The sequence below is a fragment of the Monopterus albus genome, unplaced genomic scaffold (assembly GCF_001952655.1).
Source record: "Monopterus albus unplaced genomic scaffold, M_albus_1.0 scaffold56.1, whole genome shotgun sequence".
In the NCBI taxonomy this organism is placed as follows: Eukaryota; Metazoa; Chordata; class Actinopteri; order Synbranchiformes; family Synbranchidae; genus Monopterus; species Monopterus albus.
The window spans coordinates 1,838,706-1,859,275 of record NW_018127936.1 but is presented as its reverse complement, the minus strand read 5'-3'; the positions used below and the strand labels follow the sequence as shown (position 1 = coordinate 1,859,275).

Here is a 20,570-nt window from a genome sequence, read left to right as displayed (position 1 = left end):
AATGGTTGTTCCAAAGTCCTGTCGAGCTATTTCACCATCCTTCTGAACTGTTTGAAAACAACAAGACCTCCGAGTGAGAGCTGGTTACCTGCCAAAGCAGCTGCTAAGACGCCAAACCACAGTCAAATGAGGCAAAAACTCTCAACAGGTGGCAGGTGGCGCTTCTGGGTCCAGACTGTGACACATTTGCAAGCACATTCTGCACATCCTGATGCGTAGGAGCACTGCTGTTTAATCACTGTCATATCGAGCAGTTTAATGCATTATAATGCACTGTGGTGTGGATTTGTAAGACATGAATCTGATGTGACAACATTATGAATTCAATAGAAAGTGTTTTCTGATTACAATTAACTTATGATGTGCTTCTAATGTCTTGTAATATCAGCTACATAAAAAAAGCTGTTCCCAGGGCTTCTTGTAGCACAGAGTAAAAGAAGAGCCCGCCAAGCCAAAACCAAAAAATCCTCCAGCTCCACAATGGGACATTATTGGCTGCACTGGCTTCACTTCTCATAAAAACACAAGTGCCTTGCATGGGACTTCAGAGGCACAGCTTATTCAGTAAGACAAAATGTACATGTGAACTGTTGCTTTCTCCTACATTGTCATTTCGTAAGTCCAATAATGTCCAAATAATACTGTCCATTCTAATGAATTGGTGGCAATCACAATGGAAATTAAGTAAAAAAAAAAAAAAGTTTAAATAAAAAAAAAAGCGCCTGTAAATGTACCGTCCTAATTAGGCCAAATGGTTGAGTCATTTGAGGAGACTGGTCAGTCACTGCCTCTAACGGTTTTTATCAGTGTGGAGGTTCACTTGAGGCGGGGGATGTAGAGGGTGACGGTGTTTCCATCTATTAGCACAAGCATCTCCTCCTTAACAACTTTTTTTTAAATACAAAATCTGAGCCAAAGCAACACCCACCTTGTTCTTGCACGGCTTGTTAAATAAATCATCTTGCCTACAAAGGCGGTTTTTAGCGGGATAGGGAGTGTTCAGGATTACAAGGTGTGCAAGTAGGCTAAGAAATCTCAGAATTAATATTTATAACAAAGCTGTGTAATGAAATCAAATACAAAAGAATAAGAATCAGTGGGTGATGAGACTACGGTGCTCTGTTCCTGAAGCCAGTAATAAATGTTACAATTAGCCCTGTAGACTGGATTCAGTCTGCAGTCTTTCCATATGAAAGCCAATTTAGCAAAACAACGCTAAGTACTGGCTTATCCATCGATCGGCTGCTGGACAATATTATTCCTCGTTATGCAGTTCTAAAGCTGAGAAATAAAACTGGCAAAACACAAAATTTACATTCTCCTCTTAGAAAATAAAAGGAAAAAAAAACAAACATGTAAATAACATTTTTCTTCCAAAAAATGAATTAGCCATTAGACATACAATTACACAGATGCATATTTTCAATACCACACAATATATATGAGAGAGAGAGAGAGAGAGAGAGAGAGAGAGAGAGAGAGAGATGTATGTACAATGATTATAGCATTCATAATTGCACTATGCCTCAATAAATGTAAATTACAGGCTTATGTTCTGGGGAACTGTGACCAAAAAAAAAACAAAAAAAAACAAAACAAAACTCTAAATAACTTGGGAATGAGGACTTGCGAATCAGAGGTGCCAAATCAGAAACAAGAGGGGCTTACTTTGGTACGTCAACACAGGAGTTGGCCAGATTTACGCTCCACTGCTACTGAACTACAACAATCAAGACATCCAGGCCGTGACGGGACAATTATAAAGACACAACCAAAAGGTGACAGGGTCGTCTGCCGGGATGACTTGGTAGAATACTTCAAAAATGGCAAGGATCAATAAGTCAGTCAGTAAAGTCAAGTCGGTCCTTTCCTTCTGCTTTGATCAGCCCTGCTCTTTCCTGGCCTCAACACTTTTCATTATAAACAGCTGCAGCGAGGAGTCTGGTGCTCGAGTTGGTTTGGCATTGGCAATAAATATACATATTACCATAATAAAAAGCATGAATGTAGCACAGTTGAACATAATCATTTGACAACAACATACTCATAAATGATCAGCTCCTCAGCTCCCTTCACTCTGTGTCAAGTGACCGCCACCGTCAAGATGACAGAGCAGCGGCCTCTGCGTGCACCTCCTCCCCTCGTCGCTCAAAGCATTTTTAAAGCCAGTTACACACACTACTGGATTTCATGGCTACGTTGATGGTGGAAAGCTCTCGCACGACCGCCGCTCGACACATGATGTGTGCTTCCATGGTCGAACAAGCCCCACTCACTGGATGGCACCAAAGTTAATACAATTTAATAATGATCAGCTTCAATCACTAACAAATCAATACGAAATGATTTAAAAATCACAGTTTACACCTAGTCCTCGAAAGACTTGCCAATCAGTCCTTTGAGTGATCTATTACACAATTTCCCGTTGGGCAAACAGGTAAACGCCCACGATGAAGCTTCAGAATGAACCAACAGGTAAGGAGGGAGGGTAAAAAAAAGGAATGAAAACCTTCTCTTTTCCCTTCTTGTTTATAAAAAGGCAGGAGGGAGGGAGCACAATGCAGTCGTTCCAGCCCTGATGTATCAGACTGACAGACAAAACAAGCCCCCGGACCTCGAGTGCACAAAATAGTTTCTTTCTATGAAAAACAAACAAAATTTCACAATGCGCAAAGCCTAAAAGTGAGGATCATTGCTGTACATGTTCAACAGCAAATCCCTCCCCCAACCCTTCTGAATTTCTTGCCCCCTCCCTATTTGTCATCAGCTCCTTAAATAGCAAGATAACATCTACTTTGCTCACCCCTTGGCGACCAAGAGATCAACAAATGGCAAATAAATTAGTATTATGCAACCATTAGACGTTTTTCTCAGATTTTTTTTCTGTGTGTGTATATATATATGATCCATCTTTTCACAGATTGCGTCAGTCAGTGTGTGCTGAGGGCCCCCGGTGACGGTCCTGCTCCGCTCTACACCAGGTTGTACTCCTTTAGGTTGAGCTGCAGGATGGTGTCTTTGACGGCTGCAAAGACGAAACGGATGTTCTCTGTGTCAGTGGCACAGGTGAAGTGAGAGTAGATGATTTTGTCGCTGTCGGGATTCAGGTCCACAAACATCTTGAGGATAAACTCTCGCCCTGCTTGGGCATCCCTCTGTGGACCTGGAGAGAGAAAAATAGGTTCCATCAATACATCTGCTATAGAATACCTACACATATAGCTATAGCTATGTTTTGCTGACTGTATAGACATTGAAGAGGACATAAATGCAAATCCAGAAGTCACACTAAACTAGAGATGCACCGATAAAGATATCGGCAGTGGGTCCGAAGCCACCCTCTGAGCACCCTTTGCAACAAAACCAGCAGTTATGGAGATTAAACAATTAAACAACAAACAATTAAACAAAACCTTGTTGAACAACCTGAACATCACAAAAAACTTGCAGAAATGCGACGTGATCAATCTCGCTGTGGTCAGAGTGCCTGGCCCCATACAGTGCTAAGTGGTAAGAGCATTTTAAATGTATATTGTAAATATTATGTGCATAGTTTCTTTTGAAAATCTGTCCATTAGTTTTTTTGGTTTAATCTGAATATCCTTCCATTCAGCAAACCTTATTCAGTGCTGCCTGGTGTTTAGCTCGGTGAGGTAGCTTACTTTAATGGCAGGGGCACAGGTTTCCAGGAAGATTTTTTTTTTTTTAATGCTCTACTGCAAAAGCGATAGGTTAAGAAGCTGGATTATCGTGCTCCAGTCTGGTGCCCAATCACAGTAACGCTACACAACGGTTATCTATTATTCAACCTGGCCTGAAAAGAAAGGCGATGCCTGAGAGGACACATGCTTCCAAAAGAATTTCCTCAGGATATTTTTAAATGCTTGTCTTGGCTACTCTTTGGAGATGTGTGATTGTGAAATCCAGGCTGTGATGAGTCAGGCTGTGCGGGAAGGGAGATTAAAAATTATGGGGAGAGTTGTTATATTGTACACAATCAATAAAATAAATAAATAAAATCAGTTTCTGTCCAGCTTATACTAGCTGCTAAGAAACTGTAAAAGGGAAAAAAAAGTGCTTGGTTCAAATGTTTGACATCTGGGATGGTCACCATGCTGCTGACACTCACCATCATACTCTGGGAAGTAGTCAACCAGATGAGAGTACATGATCTTTTCCTCCAGCAGGTCCTTCTTGTTGAGGAACAGAATGACTGAGGAGTTTTGGAACCAGGGGTACGTGATTATTGTCCTAAACAGAGCTTTACTCTCCTCCATCCGGTTCTGTTGTGTGTGTGTGTGTGTGTGTGTGTGAGAGATGAGAGCAGGGGAGGCAAAGTGTGTGTGTGTGGAGGGGCATACAGAGATAGAGAGAACAAGAGAGAGAGAGAGAGAGTTAATCACTTAATTAAACCACAGTACCACAGTCTTTCATACTTGTTCAGTAAAGATTTTAATAAAACGTATCTCCGGTGAGGGTTTAATTTCACCTCGCACTTCATTTCAGAGCTTAAATGAAAAGAGCAACCATTCTGAAAGCAAGCTGCAGTGTGAAATCTTATTTCCAAAAACAAAACAAAAAAAACATGTAATGACGGAGTACACAGGATATACAGCTGGTCAGTCCTCTGTTTCTTATAACAGAGGAAAACTCATGGACAAAAAGACAGAGAGACACCTGCTTTTTAACAAAATGACACATGCTGTATCCTTTTAGGGCGGCGATGTGGCTCAAGGCAATATTCAAAACAGCTGGCTGATCATTTACAAGTGCTTTCCAAAGAAACCAGAGGTGGAGCACTGCCAGGCAAGAGGAAACACTGATTTCCAAGGTTTTAAATGAAGAACAGATTTTCATCTTTACCATCAGCTTCACATTAAATAATAAAGCAGATTCAACAGGGAAACTGTTCTGGAAAATGTTAAACTCAGCTTCAAGTAAACAATATTATACTTAGTAGTTTGATATCATTCATTAACCTTTTGTTACAAATCAATCACCTCGTTATCTGATTCCACCAAAACTTGATCGTACTCGCTGAGCGCTACCAGGAACATGATGGATGTGACATTCTCAAAGCAGTGGATCCACTTCCTCCTCTCTGACCTCTGACCCCCAACATCCACCATCCTGTGATGGAGGAAGCATCCAGTCACTATAAGCACTGAAAATGTTTGCAGATCTGTTTCAATTTCTTCCTGAACCAAGAGTTTTGTTGATCATTTGGGTAAAAGCTGAATGTTACCATTGTAACCAAGGAAATTTGCTCTAAAATATACTGAAGAATAAAAGTGAAACTGTGTGGTTTCTTCCAGAAGGACAATGCCTCCATCCACAGGGCACCAGGGGTCACTGAATGTTGTGGTGAGTATGAACACACTCTGAATCATATGTTATGGCCTTCAGAGTCACCAGATGGACAGATGTTGGAGCAACATGTTACACAGCGTCTCCACCCCATCATCAAAACACCACATGAGGGAATATCTTTTGGAAGAATAGTGTTCATCCCTCCAGCAGAGTTCAGAGACTTTCAGCGTCAACGCCAAGGTGCACTGAAGCTGTTCCTACTTTATACTGGCTTTTCCTGTAATTTGTCTGTCAAATGTTATCGATAGAAATCGTCACTTATAAAAGAATGCAAATAAAATATGATGCTTTAAATTATTCTGCATGTGTTTTATTTTCAGATCCAGAATAAAACCCAGATCTCACCTGAATATGACACTCTGCAGGTCAAATGGGTACTCAATGATCCCCGTGGTTGGGACTCGAACCCTCAACACGTCCTGCTGGGTGGGAAGGTACGACGGGTCAGCGATCCGGTCCAATGCGTTCAGGTAACTACAGAGAGAAAATGATCCACAATGTCTGAGGCATAACACAATGCAACTTGTATTGTGCTTTGCTTGGTACCTTCTAAAAACTCTCATATTAAACTTTATATACACAAGTTTCCCTAATTTCTAAAATTGGATTCAATTGATACTGCTTTTAATATAAGAGTCCAGCTCTGACATCTGAATCCATTCTGATGTTTTCCATTCTGCTCACTATTTAGTGGAATCCGAAAGCTGGTATTCCCTTCTCCGATCATAGCACTCCTGGATGCCCGGGTCATTCCATAAGCTCCCGATTGCATCTACGTAAGGATTCTCAAACATGGTGACCTTTTCTACGTCCACCTCTCTCACAATGTTGGCGTTACCCTAGTGGAAAAAAGGAGGAGAAAGCAAACCGTGATTTCTTGAGACACACATCTTTATTTAATGGCACCACACAAAAGAAAAACATTACTTATTAGAATTCCATCAAGCATTTTTGATAAGCTACAAAAAAAGTATCTATGGCAGATAATCAACATTCAGGTTATGCCGTCCTATTTATCACTGGTTTATTTTCTCTCTCACTCACATATTCTCTATCCAGAAATTTCATTGCACCCTCAGGCTCAGCCTGGACCTAGTATCTGAAGCTCAAATCCCGCTGGGCCTATTATAGAGGAAGCTTTGCCGCCCCAGATTCCCATTAAAACTCTCGTGTGCCCCAGGACAAGAGCGCAACATGTGCCTGACTGTTGAAACCATTTCACCTGCTGCGTTGCCATTCTTCATAATTAGAATGCGTACTTCATGCTGAACACACTTGATTTAGACTTTCTAGTTTTCATACTTAGGTTTACAGTCTAGCCAAATGGTTTTAACTAAGTAACTAGTAAGGTCATCATGTGACACATGAATCCCGCAACACACACACTGCAGGTGTTTTGATGTGCATCGCACAGCGCCTGTCTGCAGTGCAACTGGCAGAGCATGGGGGGGCAGTGGCATCTGGGCTTGGGCAGTTCAAATAATGCAAATCAACTATATACAGCAATCCCAAGTCGGCTGAGGGACTAATTACGTGCTACCATTAAGACAAATTTTACCTCCTCATAGGTTGTAGCTGCGTTTGCATCACCCACGGAGCATGCAAAGTTATCTCAATCAAATACACCGTCCCAGCATTCACTACTGTAGAAGCTCTCTCTGTAGCTTAGTGCTATCATCAAGCATCAAGTGCCAGAGGCATGTTTACATTAGTGTTGGGTGGTGGTCAAAAATGGATGGGCTCGCTGAGGTGAAGTGTTAATTGATGATGCCCCGGCAATGATATTTATTTTGCTTGTACAGCTGTGTGTGTGTGATATTACAGGACAGTGCATCATTCTGCTGTTGACTGCTGAATTGCCAAAGCTGGTTTATGTCTGTTCATGTCCACGGCAGCATCACAGCCGTTCCATTTACTGTTGGTTGTTTTTGTTTATGTGAGTGTTGTGCTATTTTTCTGATAGACTCTAGGGAGGCCACACCGAGGAAGATGATAAATTGCAAGTTACAGTGTAGCAACACAGTTTTGTGTGTGTTTACATCAGAATTTCATTACAGAATTTTGACAATAGTCTGGAAATGGAAGGTAGCATGAAAGTTTATTAGCATTTATTATACATGGCAACCATGATCTATAAAATCACTTTTCATTAAGCTACAGAGGAGACTCATATGTAGACTTATACAGTCATACAATAGCCAGGACTGTGAAACTGGCTGAGTATAGCAAACACTGAAGCATAGCAAAGATCATTTTCATGTAACCACCATTCCAAGACTCTACAGACCTTAAAGTCCAACTCCACAGATGACAAACGTGGTTCCTATTTCCAGTCTAGTCTCATGTAGCTGAGTCTGCATGACATGCACTGGAATAAGAAGTGCTGCGACTCAGCTACATGGTCTGAACTCGACTGTGACACATAGAGAGAGGACATGAATGATGTGCTGGCTGGGGCCTGGGGATTTCATAAAAAATGTTCTTATCTGCAACTTATGAGATAATCCATCCACAGTGGGGATAGAAATACAATTAACAAGTCCTATGTCATAGAAGCTAAAACAGATCAGGTATAGTATCATCACCCATTTAAATGTGTGGGCTTGATGAACCTACTAGACTGACAACTAGAATAAATGCCCACAAAGGGTGTAAACATGACTGACAGGCTCCATTTTCACTTCCTCTGTGATACTGGTGAGCTCCTTTGTTAAAGCTAAATTACTTCCTATTTTGACCATATGTATATGAAGGCAGGGGGATGTTGGGTGTAAAGTGTGGCAGGCATTCAGTAGTTTTGTTGCATGCTTTGATTGTACACAAGGTTCTCTTCTCAACACAGAATTTTCAAGGACATTTCCAGGATATCTTCAATGATGCAAGGCTGTGATGCCAAATGGGGACCACATCCTAGACTAACTAGACTTTAAATCATTATGGATTAGTCTATGATGATACTTTATAACTAGTCCTTAGGTTTTTTTAAATGACAGATTATTGGTTATTGGCTATTGGCAACTGTCGCACTCTCCCAAACACACGCAGATGTTGAGTCCCTCAGTGTATAACTGTTGGTATCCTACAATAAATGTGTGCGCTTTACTTTCTGCAGTTTTTCTTCTCTCTCTCTTTCTTTACCTTGTAAAGCTTATCTTAATTTCAATGACTTTTCCATGACTGGGAAACTAGTTAAAAAATTTCCAGGTTTTCCAGGACATGTGGAAACCCTGATGAAATGCATGTATAGGTACAGTTTATTCAAACTGTGGTAAAACACAGCAAATACAAACTACACAGGCTTAAAAAGAAGTGTATGCTTGGTAGCATTTTTAAGGGATGTGGTTATTTTGGGTACTTCTATGTGAGCATGCAGTTTGGGGACAGAAGCGAAAGCAGGCATGAACGATGCCCCACAAGAACAGATTCAAGGAGTGTCTGCTCAAGTTAAAATCCAAGATGTAGTGCGATTTTATTCTCACACTTTACACTAAAAGTTATTAAATGCTCATGCATGACAGACAGCTGTTGGGAGATTTGGCTCTTTTGATCGATTGTTACAGTCTCAAGCATAAAAGTGTTGTTTTACTTCATAAATTTGATGCCTGACAAAAGGTCCAAGATCTAAATGTCCTGTCTCTGACAAACCCAGTGCTGGTGGACTGTAGCAACTCAATCATTCCTTTCACAAAATCTTAAAGTTTAAACTGTAAAGCTCTTGTGACTGAAACCTGCCAACATGAAGTCACATATGCAACATGTGGTGGCACCTGTTATGTAGCAACCTGCTGCTTTCCTTCAGAAATCTGCCTATAATGTCTGGACCAGTTATTCAGAAATACATACCTTACTCCTTTAAAATCAAATATTCTTAATTGTACAGACCACTATCAAATAAGTAATAAGAAATATCTGAAGCAAGTGTTACTTTAAATTAATTTATTCACATATTATGAGGTCTCTACACATTCCCACCTCTAATGAAACCAATGGGAGACAATAGTAGCAAAAGAAAGAGTGAAAAAATAATTTAAATGCACTTATATCCACAATTCTTAAATCTCTTAGATGCATATTACCCTGAACAGTACCTCCCTTTCCCCCCCCCCCCCCCCCGTTTTTTTCTGTGCATTATCAATAAAATACTTACTAGGTCTTACTTCTAACATCCAAAGACTATGACCTGAAGGTATCACACTGCTAAATAATTTATCACCCATTTCCTCCCCAAAGCTTTTCCACAAAAATCATCTGACTGGAATATGGCCAGGCGGGGGGGGGCTGAAACAGCGTAGTCAGCTGTCACCTGAAATGACCTGACTTATAAAGAAAAATGTAAAAAAGTGTTGCAGAGGTGATGACTCCTACACTCCACTTCTTTCGTTGTCACTCTCACGGGGAATAAACTGTGAGTAAGAGGTCACTGGGACAAGTCCCAACGCTGTGACTACAAGGGTAAGTCGCACAGAAGGAAAAGGAGCGAAGAAAGACCCGCTCAAATGATAGTTATGGAAAGTGAGGTCAAATTTGGATGAGTAGTACAGGGCAGGTCTCTTGTGTATTTGTGTGTGTATTTTTCTGCAGGGTGTATAGTATATACACACACACACACACATGCATGGATTTGAGTGCATAGAAACACATAAGTAAACACAAAAACACAGAGTGTGATGAGTGCTGGAGTTAACGGACACGGGAAGTGTAAAAAAGAACAGGAAACGACTATGGATGGCTGTTCCAAATAAGATAGACAGCACTCTAAAAATATACAAGGCTACTTCTCTTGCTGTCACCCTCCTCTGCAGTTGTCATTTCAGTTGGGGAATTTGAAATGGCTCATTTACCTTGTTGTGCTCATATTTGTAGGGGATCTTGAGTGTCTCCATGGCTCGGATCATGGCCTGCATGGCTGTGAAGATGTTCTGATAGACCAGTTTGGTAAAACCCCGTTTGTCCTCGTCAGAGTAGCCGGCACCGTGGATAATCCTCATCTGTTTGATGAATGTGCTCTTTCCACTCTCTCCAGTGCCTGAAACAGTAGATGGGGAAAGGGGAACAAGTGACCACTTATTTCTTTTGTAGATTTGTACAGGGTTTCATTTAATCTCCTGTGTCAGCGTCTGTCCTTAAATGGACATTCAGTCACTTATGGCTTTAATGGACCTCTAATTGGAACAGCAACTGCAAAAACTTTTCACAATAAAACAATGAATTACTGGATTAGAGTAAGCAGCCAAATGACAGCTATAAAAATCTACAATGCTGCAGATTAGAATTCCCTCTCACATATTAGGGCCCAAATATCACCCAGCTGTTTCTGTAGATGTGCTGTCATGTCTGAACAGAGCCATAAGTGAAAGTGAAAGTCACATACATATGTCTGACGGCTAAGAATTGGAGGTGTTTTCCAGATAACCAAAACACTGATACTAAATCAGCTCAAAGGCTCTTCATAAAGCTGACAGAATCTGCAGAGTTGGGAGATGATTCTCAATGAATTTGTGAATACGAACAACTCTTTTCAGTCATTTGATTCATTGCTAATATATAAATACTGTACTGATGAATGGACTTTTCGTGACTCGTGGCACAACATACACAGTATATACCCACATGACATACAGCGTGCACTTACTGCTAATGTACTCAGTCTCACACACACACACACACACACACACACACACACACAGACACTATTATGTGCTGCTACTTTCCTCTCAGCCGGTTTACTTGGTCTGGTGACAGACCAAGAACAACAGCTCTCTCCTCTCAGTGGTGACAGGAACTACTTGGGTGTGAAGAGCTGGGGGGACTGTTTCTCATTGGTTCACTGAGACCTTGGCAGAACAACTGAAATGTCTAAATGAGCCTCAAGGCTAACCCTTGAATAATGCTGGCAGGAAAGACAGTGCATGTGTGTGATTTATATGTCATTGACCAAGAGACGTGTGCTGCATTCCAATGTAACCTACGGTCTTGTTCACGAAAGCCTGGCTGTGCTACCACACCTTTGTACTATATAGAATATAAACTCAGTTTTAGCCAACCTGGCCTCTCTACTGTGGGCCCATAACAAACACGGAACATCTTACAAAACCAAGGAACTGAATAACCTGGTGCTGAAACCACATGGCTGCCAACAAGAGGAGGAGTACCAACAAAGGTTAACTTAATTACCTGTGAACTGCTTTTTGTGCCAGGCACGCAACCCTTAATTATAAAATACCTTAAAAAGTATTCTGTTAAAGAGCAAGAAACAATGAGGAAATGCTATCATATTGCATCTGGTTAGACTAGATTACTAACCTTTATTTATTCAGGGTAGCTTCTCGGAGAGGCCACCTCTCTTTTTCAGGAATACCCTATACATATTCATAACTGGAAGCTGCCCAGTACAACAACAGAATTTATTTTACCCTAATAAAACACATTAATAACTGTATACAATATACATAGTTTTCTTTTGAACAAATAGACGGTTCAAACTTGTGTAACCTAACTTTAACGAACCCATGGTTAGGACTTGTTGCTTGCTAATGCTACATGCTAATGCTACAAACACTACTGCATTTATCCTTTGGTGCATTATGAAATTTGCCCCTTACTGCACCAGTTGGTGGGTTAGACTTGTCACCACCTGCTTTCCACACACACTCCTTCCACCTATAATTAACCATTACATTAACCTCAATGACAAATAGCGGTTTTGCAGACCACAAATAGTGTTGCACAAGAGTTAATGCCTTACAGCATGCACCCTACACACAGACACATTCAAATTTTTTTTTATTTTATTTTTTTTTTTTTTAAACAAGCAAAGTGGAACAGTGAGTAATCTCAAAAACTTCAGTTAAGTGTGCCAGTGGGTTTTGAATTTATACAGACACAAGGGATCTGGGTTGTGCTTGTGTGGATGCAGAAATCAGGAGAGAAGCTCATGTCTGCACGCAAGAAGAGGAATGTGAGTGGTTCATAAATTCATCCCTGGACAGAAGCCTATATTTTCCCATGTGTGAACAGATAAATCGGTGCTGAGATGCTGCAATTCCATTTCATGTTACAAAATTCGAATGCAGTGAATTTCAAGATGGGTCAGTCTGCTTTTAAAGGCTGAATGTGTGGAGGAAATGTTTCATCTGGGGATTCGCCCATTCAAGAAAGTGTGCAGCTTGACCACGTACAGGTCCTAAAGGATCTTTCGTTGTTATTACAAGCAAGTGAAGACAGTGAAAAGGATATTGAGACAAGTATGGCAGGCAGGAGTGAGTGCTGGCCATTAGAGGCTACAAAGTCACCTTGCAAACTATTACAATGGCTCAGGATTAACCTGTTTTGTAGGTTGGTGTGAATGGATCAACATTACATCTGAAGCAAGTAGGATCCACAAGCCCCAAGACTTTTGAACACAGCTGGACTCAGAGGGGGTAGAAAAGGATCCTAAGGGCCATGCGAATTTGGCTGCTTCTATTAAAAATGCTATTATTCACTGGCCACAAAAGCAAGTGTTTCCAAAGCCCCTGAATACACCACAGCATCAGTGTCAGCTATGCACAGAGGTGCCTGCAGCTGATTTTATCCCAAATGGGATAAAGGATGCAAGAATGCAGGCTTGATGCATGAACATCTTTATAAAAAATGCATGAGTCAAGAAAAAGAAATGTATTCACCGCCAAGAGCTTAGCAGTACCTCATGGAGAGAGTTAACACACGGAGCCGAGACGGAGCCGTAGTGCCACACTCACTTTCACAAATGCTTAAGTGTAAACTGCAGTTTGTTTCTCTAACTAAAGTCTCTAATACCTGTGCAGCAGTAGGATCTGAAAAACACAGTCTCAGAAATTTCAGCTCAACCCCTCATCAACATACAGGTCCAGGTATAAATCTATGTTTAAGCATTCGCATGTGGAACTGCGGCTCCCTGCAGACCAGAGATTGACCCCAACGGTCTCCACTGACTGATAAGAACTCCCACAGAGTTAAACTGAACTTTTAAGGAGCAGCTGAAACTTTTGAATGATGTTTGTAGAAATCTGACAAGCAGGTTCTTAGAAATTAACTCAATTCATTTGTTGGAAGCACGAGAAAGAAACTTCACTTTTGCGGGTGTGTCTCATCTATTCAGTGTTACTGACAGGTGGCCTGAAGCCAGCAAATATCTTGGCAAAACACAAGGCAGAGACGTGACATCAATAAAAATAGTGCAGTCAGCATTCACACTGTGAATAGCTACAGTACATGTTGGTGAGAAATACTTTAACTTAAGACAACTAGATGTCAATAATGCGAAATTGTAACTACCATTTTAAGTATTTGACTGCATTACAATGTATTAGGTAGTAAAATGGAATGATGTTGTAAAATTGTTAGAAAGTGCAAAATTGAGGAGGAAAGTTAAAGCATTCTGTTGCTGCACTACTAATTGTGCTGCTTTTAAACAAACATTTTAGTGCATCCTCTCACAACTACAACCATGTTTTTGTTAAAAGCTTGCTAAAAACTGTGACAAACTTTGCTCAGTTGTAGCCTTGACAAAGTTCTCACAGCTTTCATTTGACTGCTAAAAGAGGCCAACGGTGACTGGGTAGATCAACACGTGTTGCTCTTGAGATTAAATATGCTGTGATGTTGCAATTATCTAAACAGAAAAAGTCACAGAACATGTGTTTACCCATGATCAAAGTAGTTCCTAACTGTTCTGCCTTGTGATATTTTGAATCTGCTTTACCGTCAGACTCCGTAACCCCACGCTATGATTTTCTCTGTGCATGTACAGTATGTGCAAGTGTGTAAAGGGGGACGGGAATCATAAACTAGGTCCAATGGCCTCATAAGAATTGAAGCTGGGCTGTGCCACTTTTGTAATTGAGCAATTTAAAATTAATTTATCAGATGGGGTCAAGCAGGATAATTATTCATGTTTAACCCTTTTGATTTTCATCAGATGGCTGAGACTTCAGTGCTAAATAAACAGAAGTCAGATGATTGCATTATTTATAGAAACGCAACAACCAGGCTACTATGCAGCAATAGTTGTAATCATTTTTTACTTATTCTACCCATTATTTACTCAATTACCCCTATAAAATGTCAGAAAACTGTCAGAATTTGTGTTAAAATTCACCAGAGCCAAAGGTGAAATGTCATAAATACTTTCTTTTAACCAATTAATCCCGCTCAAGGGTATCTAAACAGGTTTGGCTTCAGTGGGCGTAAAACAATGCATGACCATTTTGTGGGGTTAACTTTGAATAAACTATTAGGTTAATGAAAAATAGGCAGCTACTAAAATACACTACCATCATAAAGAGACCCTACACTGTGCAAACTGCATGTTCCTTCAGTAGTTTCACTTAATGCGTTGTCTCGTACAGTAAACGTTCCAATGAGGCAAAACATTTGTGGTTATAGTTTATCACGTATATGTATCTATACTGTAGCAAATGCTGTATTTATGACCCAAACATTAAGCAAACAAGAAAACACTACATGCAAAAGACTGTGGATTTGGTTTGTTAAGATTTTTTTTAAGTTACTTTCAAATCACAGCATCCTTTAATGCAGACAATGTTTCATCTGTTCTCACAGCTGTATTACCAATAAGGAAAAAACCAATTCTGTGCACCTCTGAATGCTGTCCTGTATCTCCTGTTGCAGCGTGAGCTCACCAAAACATGCTCCAGTTACTTCTGTTGTAACAGAAATAAAAAAAACTCAATAAACATTTCCTGATTTTTAAGCAGACAAACAGAAAATACAGCAGCCAGTAAAGTAGAAAAATCGCTCTAAAAACTTCATTTGGACATTTGGAGAAGGGCCAGGAGCAACATATACATACATAATGTGTAGCTAATATGCTAAAATATACAAAACACCGTGTCCAGCTTTTGAAAAGAAAAAAAAAAGTATTAAGAGGTTTATTTTAAGTGTCCTTCATATTTAACATAAACCAGTTCCGTTTCCCATGACTGCACAAGTTTGGAATCTCAGCTAATGTTATGGAGTCATGGTTGACCTTCTTTTACTCTGTCACTCTACATTTCTCCAGCCATGCTTGAAGAGAAGATGTTTACTTTCCTCAAAAATGAAAACATGGGAGAAATTTGGGTCTGGGGGGGCGGGGGTGTTCATCATTTTACCAACATTGCCTGTGCAATTCCCCACCAACAAGGCCTGTCATTGTTTTAACTAAGTGCTGTCTACACTCACAGCAACAGCAGTCGTTAAGGTTTTCACTCAAAGTCGACTGATTAGAAAATCTGCACATTTCAGAAAGTTTGGCGAGTGAAGGACAAATGCGCTTCGTTATCTCAACAACCAGTCAACAGTCCTCAAGGCATTGTCCACTATTCTTTCAGTGGAGCTGCTCAGTCAATGAGCAAACTAAATGACATCCTAAATATGTCGACTACACCTACGCAATTTTTGTTGGTTTGTCAAAGGGAAGGTCTTAGATTAACTGGCTGTTCCCACAGCAGTCCCAGTTGTCTGACGGAAATATGTCAAGATGTATAAGCCTCTTTATATTATTACAACTTGAACCTAGCAAAATGTTATTTTAACTAGCCATTTTTCTTGTTGTAGTGAACTATGATCTGCCTGTTTTTTTTTTTTTTTTTTTTTTTTTGTCTTTTGCAAATCATCAGTTTGACAAGTCAAGATATCTGTTGTGACAAATGTCTGTTCCACATAAATTTCACTCCACATTTTTACCCCCAGTCATGTGCGAAGGTTTGGGAGTTATGTCACTTCATTAACTGTTCATTGCTATAATTATAATTTTTGTCAAGCATGATGTAAATTGCGAATTATCTAAAGTGGGTGATACAGCTTCATTCTGACAGATTGTGTGATTAATGTTTGCAAAAAAGTGAAAAAATTACTTATCTAGTGAACAATGACAGGTACAAACTGCTGTATGATATCGTTAGCATCTCTGAGTCATTAGCTAGCATTAAACTATGTGTGTGTCAAACAACTTAACACTATCAAACCCCCCCTCCTGTTGTAACAACTCTTGCACACCGTTGCTAATAAAGTATTCTTGGTCATCTGCCCGGGTTGAATGAGCGTTAATTTCAGTACATTTCCCTTATTAGTGTAAAACGCCTTCATGGACATGGAGAATGCTCATTTGTTGTGTTATGTGTGTGTTTCAACTGTGGAAACAAAGCAGTTTGTGGGTTTGAAAGATTATAAGTGAAGTTTAAAGGCCAACACGATCTGTGAAAAACTGAGTGACTGACACTTAGAAAAACTAAACTTCTAAACTTGACTGGAGAGTTTTGTGCTCAAGTCCCATGGGGCATAAAGCAATTACTGAAAACCCACAATATGCCAACATACAGTATGGACATATGAGTTAATGGAACCATATACAGAGTGCACAACTTCCTTTGGTTAACTTGACCACTAGCAGTGGGAGTGGTAGTGGCCATGTGCTATATAGACATGGGGTAGGTGTCAAAGCCCTGTGCATGTGCAGTATATTCAGTGAGCTCTAGTCTCACTGACAAAGTGGTTAATTTGACCATAATTGTCTTAAAAGCTCAGATGTGCATGTTGGTGTACGTAAGAGCCTCTCTTCTGCTCACCAGAGTCATTAAGGTCTACTGTTCTGGTTTAGCCTCAACCATTTTCCTATCACATTTCTCTTTTATACTCCACTTAGCCTGTCTACGCCACCCGTTAACTCATTCCTACAAAATAACACCACACAGCAGACAACAGCTATCTCTATACCTCTGCCAAAAACCTAGATTCATGAGTGCTTGACAGACCGGCCCTAATCCTTTTCCATGTCACACTTACTGTATATTTTATCACTACAGGAAACACCTTACTCTACAACAGTGTCAGATTTTACTGTATGTTCCTTACAACATCACATTCAAATATATTAACTGAAAGCATTCTGTCATTAGAGGCGTGCTAAACCACTCTGAAGTATTATAGCCTAGTAGTGATTGAGCCTCCTGATAATCCATAGTACTACAGAAAAAAAAAAGTTTAATGTGAATCATAATCATGAATTCTTATTAAACATTCTGCAACACACAATAGTGACTAATAATTAGATAATTCCATAACCCGTCTTATGAAAAATACAGTCACATGCTCAATGTTACACATTTTTTGTTTGGATCATTGGCTGTTTGTGTGTTTGCATAATCGAATCACTGGGTATTAAAAGAGATTAAGGGGCAACAACAACATTTAATTATCCGTGTTTAACAAGGGAGGTAACACTCCCTCCCTTCAAATCCAGTTAAAGGAGGGTTCATGTCACCATTTTGTGCTAATGGGAGGGTGAAGGGGGAACCTTCCTCCTTCCGCCCCTCTTCAACATTCCCCCAGTAGCGAAAACTAGGATCTTAGGCTGCTTTACACCTTCTCCTCAGGAAATGAGGAGAACACTTGATCAGGAAGAGTGGTTTCTGGCACCACTCTCCACAACCGCTGTCATCATATCTAATGGACTTTCTGCTGAAAGTCTAATTAAAAACTGTATGGTGAGTAATGACTTGTTTTCCCTCAAATCCACTAGGCCTAACACTCCCTAGTGAGACTGACACCCTCCTTTTCTCAACTCCACACTGTAAAAATGCACAGGTGCCATTATTATTATTATTATACTATAGCTCTTAAATGTCATGGAACTGTATTGGATCTTGAGATATTGCTGAAAAATCAGGACAAGAGAAGTGAAATGACCATCTATTTCAACTTACTGTGTCTGTCTTACTGAATTGCTGCTGTTTCAGTTAGTCTGAGAATGATTACAATATGTAAATAGTTCAATTAATGCTGGATGCATGAGCATACCATCACACACAGCTTTTCTATCTCCTAGGACAGAATGCTCCATATCTTGTTCTATACACTGACATGTAATATAATCATTGCCAGGGTTAAGTGTTAATCTGCAGTGTCGTCCTGATTACTCCTAATAAAAAGCCCAGACTTTGGCCCGGGCAATGTCAGACACCCGTAAGAGCAGCACCTGGACGGGCCCTGTAGGCCAGGCTGCACAGGTTGCTCTATGGCAAAGTGAAAGCATGGAGAGAGTTAAGGCCCATGCTGACTGGAAAGCATTTGTTTCCGCGACAATAACCGGCCACAGTTATTCAAATCAGGTGGTTTTCACACTGGTAGCCCACAGGCCTGGCTGGGTAGCATTTCGTCCCTCTGCAGACTTGCCAATCTGTGCACTCGACTCACAACGCCGAGATATCACAAACCACCCACCCCGAAACTTTATACTCAGTTGGGGAGCGCATTAATAGACCCCCACAGCTTCGTCTGACCTCCCCCTTTTCCCGACAAAAGGCATCTTTGTTGACAGAAATCTGGCCATGGCTCGCCCCACTCCTCTCCCTCACCGTGTTTCTCCTGCCGAGCTTACCGAGGAGCAACAGTTTCAGTTCCCGGCGTGCGTCCCTCTTATCCCGGCGGAGCTGCCTCTCGATCTCGTCGTTGATCCGCCTGGCTTCTTTCGCCTCCTCGCTGAGGCAGCACGCCATTATGGATTCCAGGGTCATTTTCTATCCTTTTTATTTACTTTTCCGCTTGGCTCTCTCACTGATTCATCCAGATTTCAGATTCGTTAGAGCAGAAAAAAACCCGAGGCCTGTGAATGCCAAATAACGTCCTCATACAGGCCTACTTGTGGTGAAATAACGCGTGGACGCCCTTACAATGTGTCTGAACAGCGCACAGACTGTAGTGGAAAGGAAAATTAGATGTTTGAGATATTAGTGACCCCCTCCCCCCGTTTCGGTTCGCTTTTTGGGCCTCTCGACAGCTTGAAAATAGTATCCGAGGCGGTTTGAGTTGAATATCTGTGCGATCTTAATTGGTGTAATCTGCTTTTCCTTCTCAATATGATCAACAGATCGTTTAAAGACACACGCTCCGTACTGCTCTCTGTGTCATCTCGTTAGGCACTGCCATCCGTGCCCGGTCACCCTCCGTTCAAAGTCTTCAGTGTCGTTATTTTTCAATCTGCAAAACCCCTAATATTTAAGTTATTGTCCGTGGACGAGGGCAGCGGGAAAAACACGTGAATAAAGCTGTCCGTTTATTTTCCAATGGCTCGACTCCCGGGCGTGGTAAGGCAGAATATGGCGGACTTTCACTCCAATCCGCTAGGCTTGGATACTGTACAGTTATCTCTCTCTGTCTGCTAAAAAAAACAAGAAAGTCACAGATAACATAGCATTTCAGCCAGGGCTGTCGATACCGCGGTGAAAATACAGCCCAAGCTGCCGTACAAAGCGTCCACGTCCTTGGCTCAGGCGCGGGAGGAGAAGAAAGGAATAAACGTTGTGTTGTTGGCTTTATCCCCGACCAATCTTCTCCTTTTCCTCAGTTCTCTTCATGTATTTTTATTACAGGGGCCATCCACTCCTCCGCTGGAAGGGTGACGTCGGACTCCCATCGACTGGGGGGGAGTGTCACGTCAAACAAACGCCACAAGTATTTACGCCCCAACCTGTGGAACTGAAAATGTGCATGAATGGACGAGCTGAATTCGCTGTGGACAGCGGTGTAGTAACAGGGCGGTTCCACTTAAGTTTTGCCCTTGTGCTGCCTCTGTGGGAGAAAGTCCCCGAGAACACCCGTCACAGTTAATAATATATGCCAGTACATATGACGCATTTTAATTGAAAATAATCTGCCTCTCAGGAAATACAACTCATTTTAGATGTTATAGTGATTGCGTGGGGTGGAGGTGAATATTCACAACCTGAGTGTGGAGTGAACACAATAATAGCAGGAATCAAATGGCAGTACATTTTCCTCACGGTCATCATTATGTTCTAGGCCTAGTTTTTGTTGAGACTGATGTAGGCTATTAAACTCCATTAGTGAGAGGATAGTGAATCATATTATTTCTGCACAATATGTGACACAATGTGTGAAGTGTTTGTTCATTTAAGCAGGTTCTGAGCCAGAAGTGGACTTCTCAGGCTCTACCTATGAGAATAGTAATGAGCCTGGGGCCCAAGCAACACAGTGGTTATGGTCCAACGCTATGGCTGTAGAATGAGTGCTGACCTGATTTCGGTTTAAAGGCTTTCTGTGTGTAAGGTTCAACTGAAAACATGCCAGCTTTGTTTCTTGGTGGGTCACATGCTGTGTTCCACCTGTAATACTGACTCAATTACAAATAATTTCTCTGCACTGCTCTGCATTGCTTGTTA

At 41.0% G+C, this 20,570-nt stretch overlaps 1 protein-coding gene across 1 annotated transcript; it reads right to left on the bottom strand.

The window, feature by feature from the left end:
• Nucleotides 1-1,460: 1,460 nt before the first annotated feature.
• On the bottom strand, nucleotides 1,461-19,765 carry LOC109961546 (guanine nucleotide-binding protein G(q) subunit alpha). Its single transcript, XM_020602438.1, has 7 exons — nucleotides 18,770-19,765; nucleotides 10,212-10,396; nucleotides 6,055-6,209; nucleotides 5,716-5,844; nucleotides 5,001-5,130; nucleotides 4,130-4,283; nucleotides 1,461-3,163 (listed from the first exon to the last, which is right to left on the bottom strand). The coding sequence occupies exons 1-7, from the start codon at nucleotides 18,903-18,905 to the stop codon at nucleotides 2,973-2,975; spliced, it is 1,080 nt and encodes a 359-aa protein (XP_020458094.1). The 5' UTR covers nucleotides 18,906-19,765; the 3' UTR covers nucleotides 1,461-2,972.
• Nucleotides 19,766-20,570: the final 805 nt, after the last annotated feature.

Bases quoted from the DNA above. Each gene is read 5' to 3' on its own strand.
- LOC109961546 (XM_020602438.1), bottom strand. From the start codon at position 18,905: ATGACCCTGGAATCCATAATGGCGTGCTGCCTCAGCGAGGAGGCGAAA. The intron at 6,210-10,211 runs GTAAATGAGCCA...TTTTTCCACTAG, and splicing joins ACAAATATGAGCACAACAAG to GGTAACGCCAACATTGTGAG. The intron at 4,284-5,000 runs GTGATTGATTTG...CACACACAACAG, and splicing joins TGGTGGAATCAGATAACGAG to AACCGGATGGAGGAGAGTAA.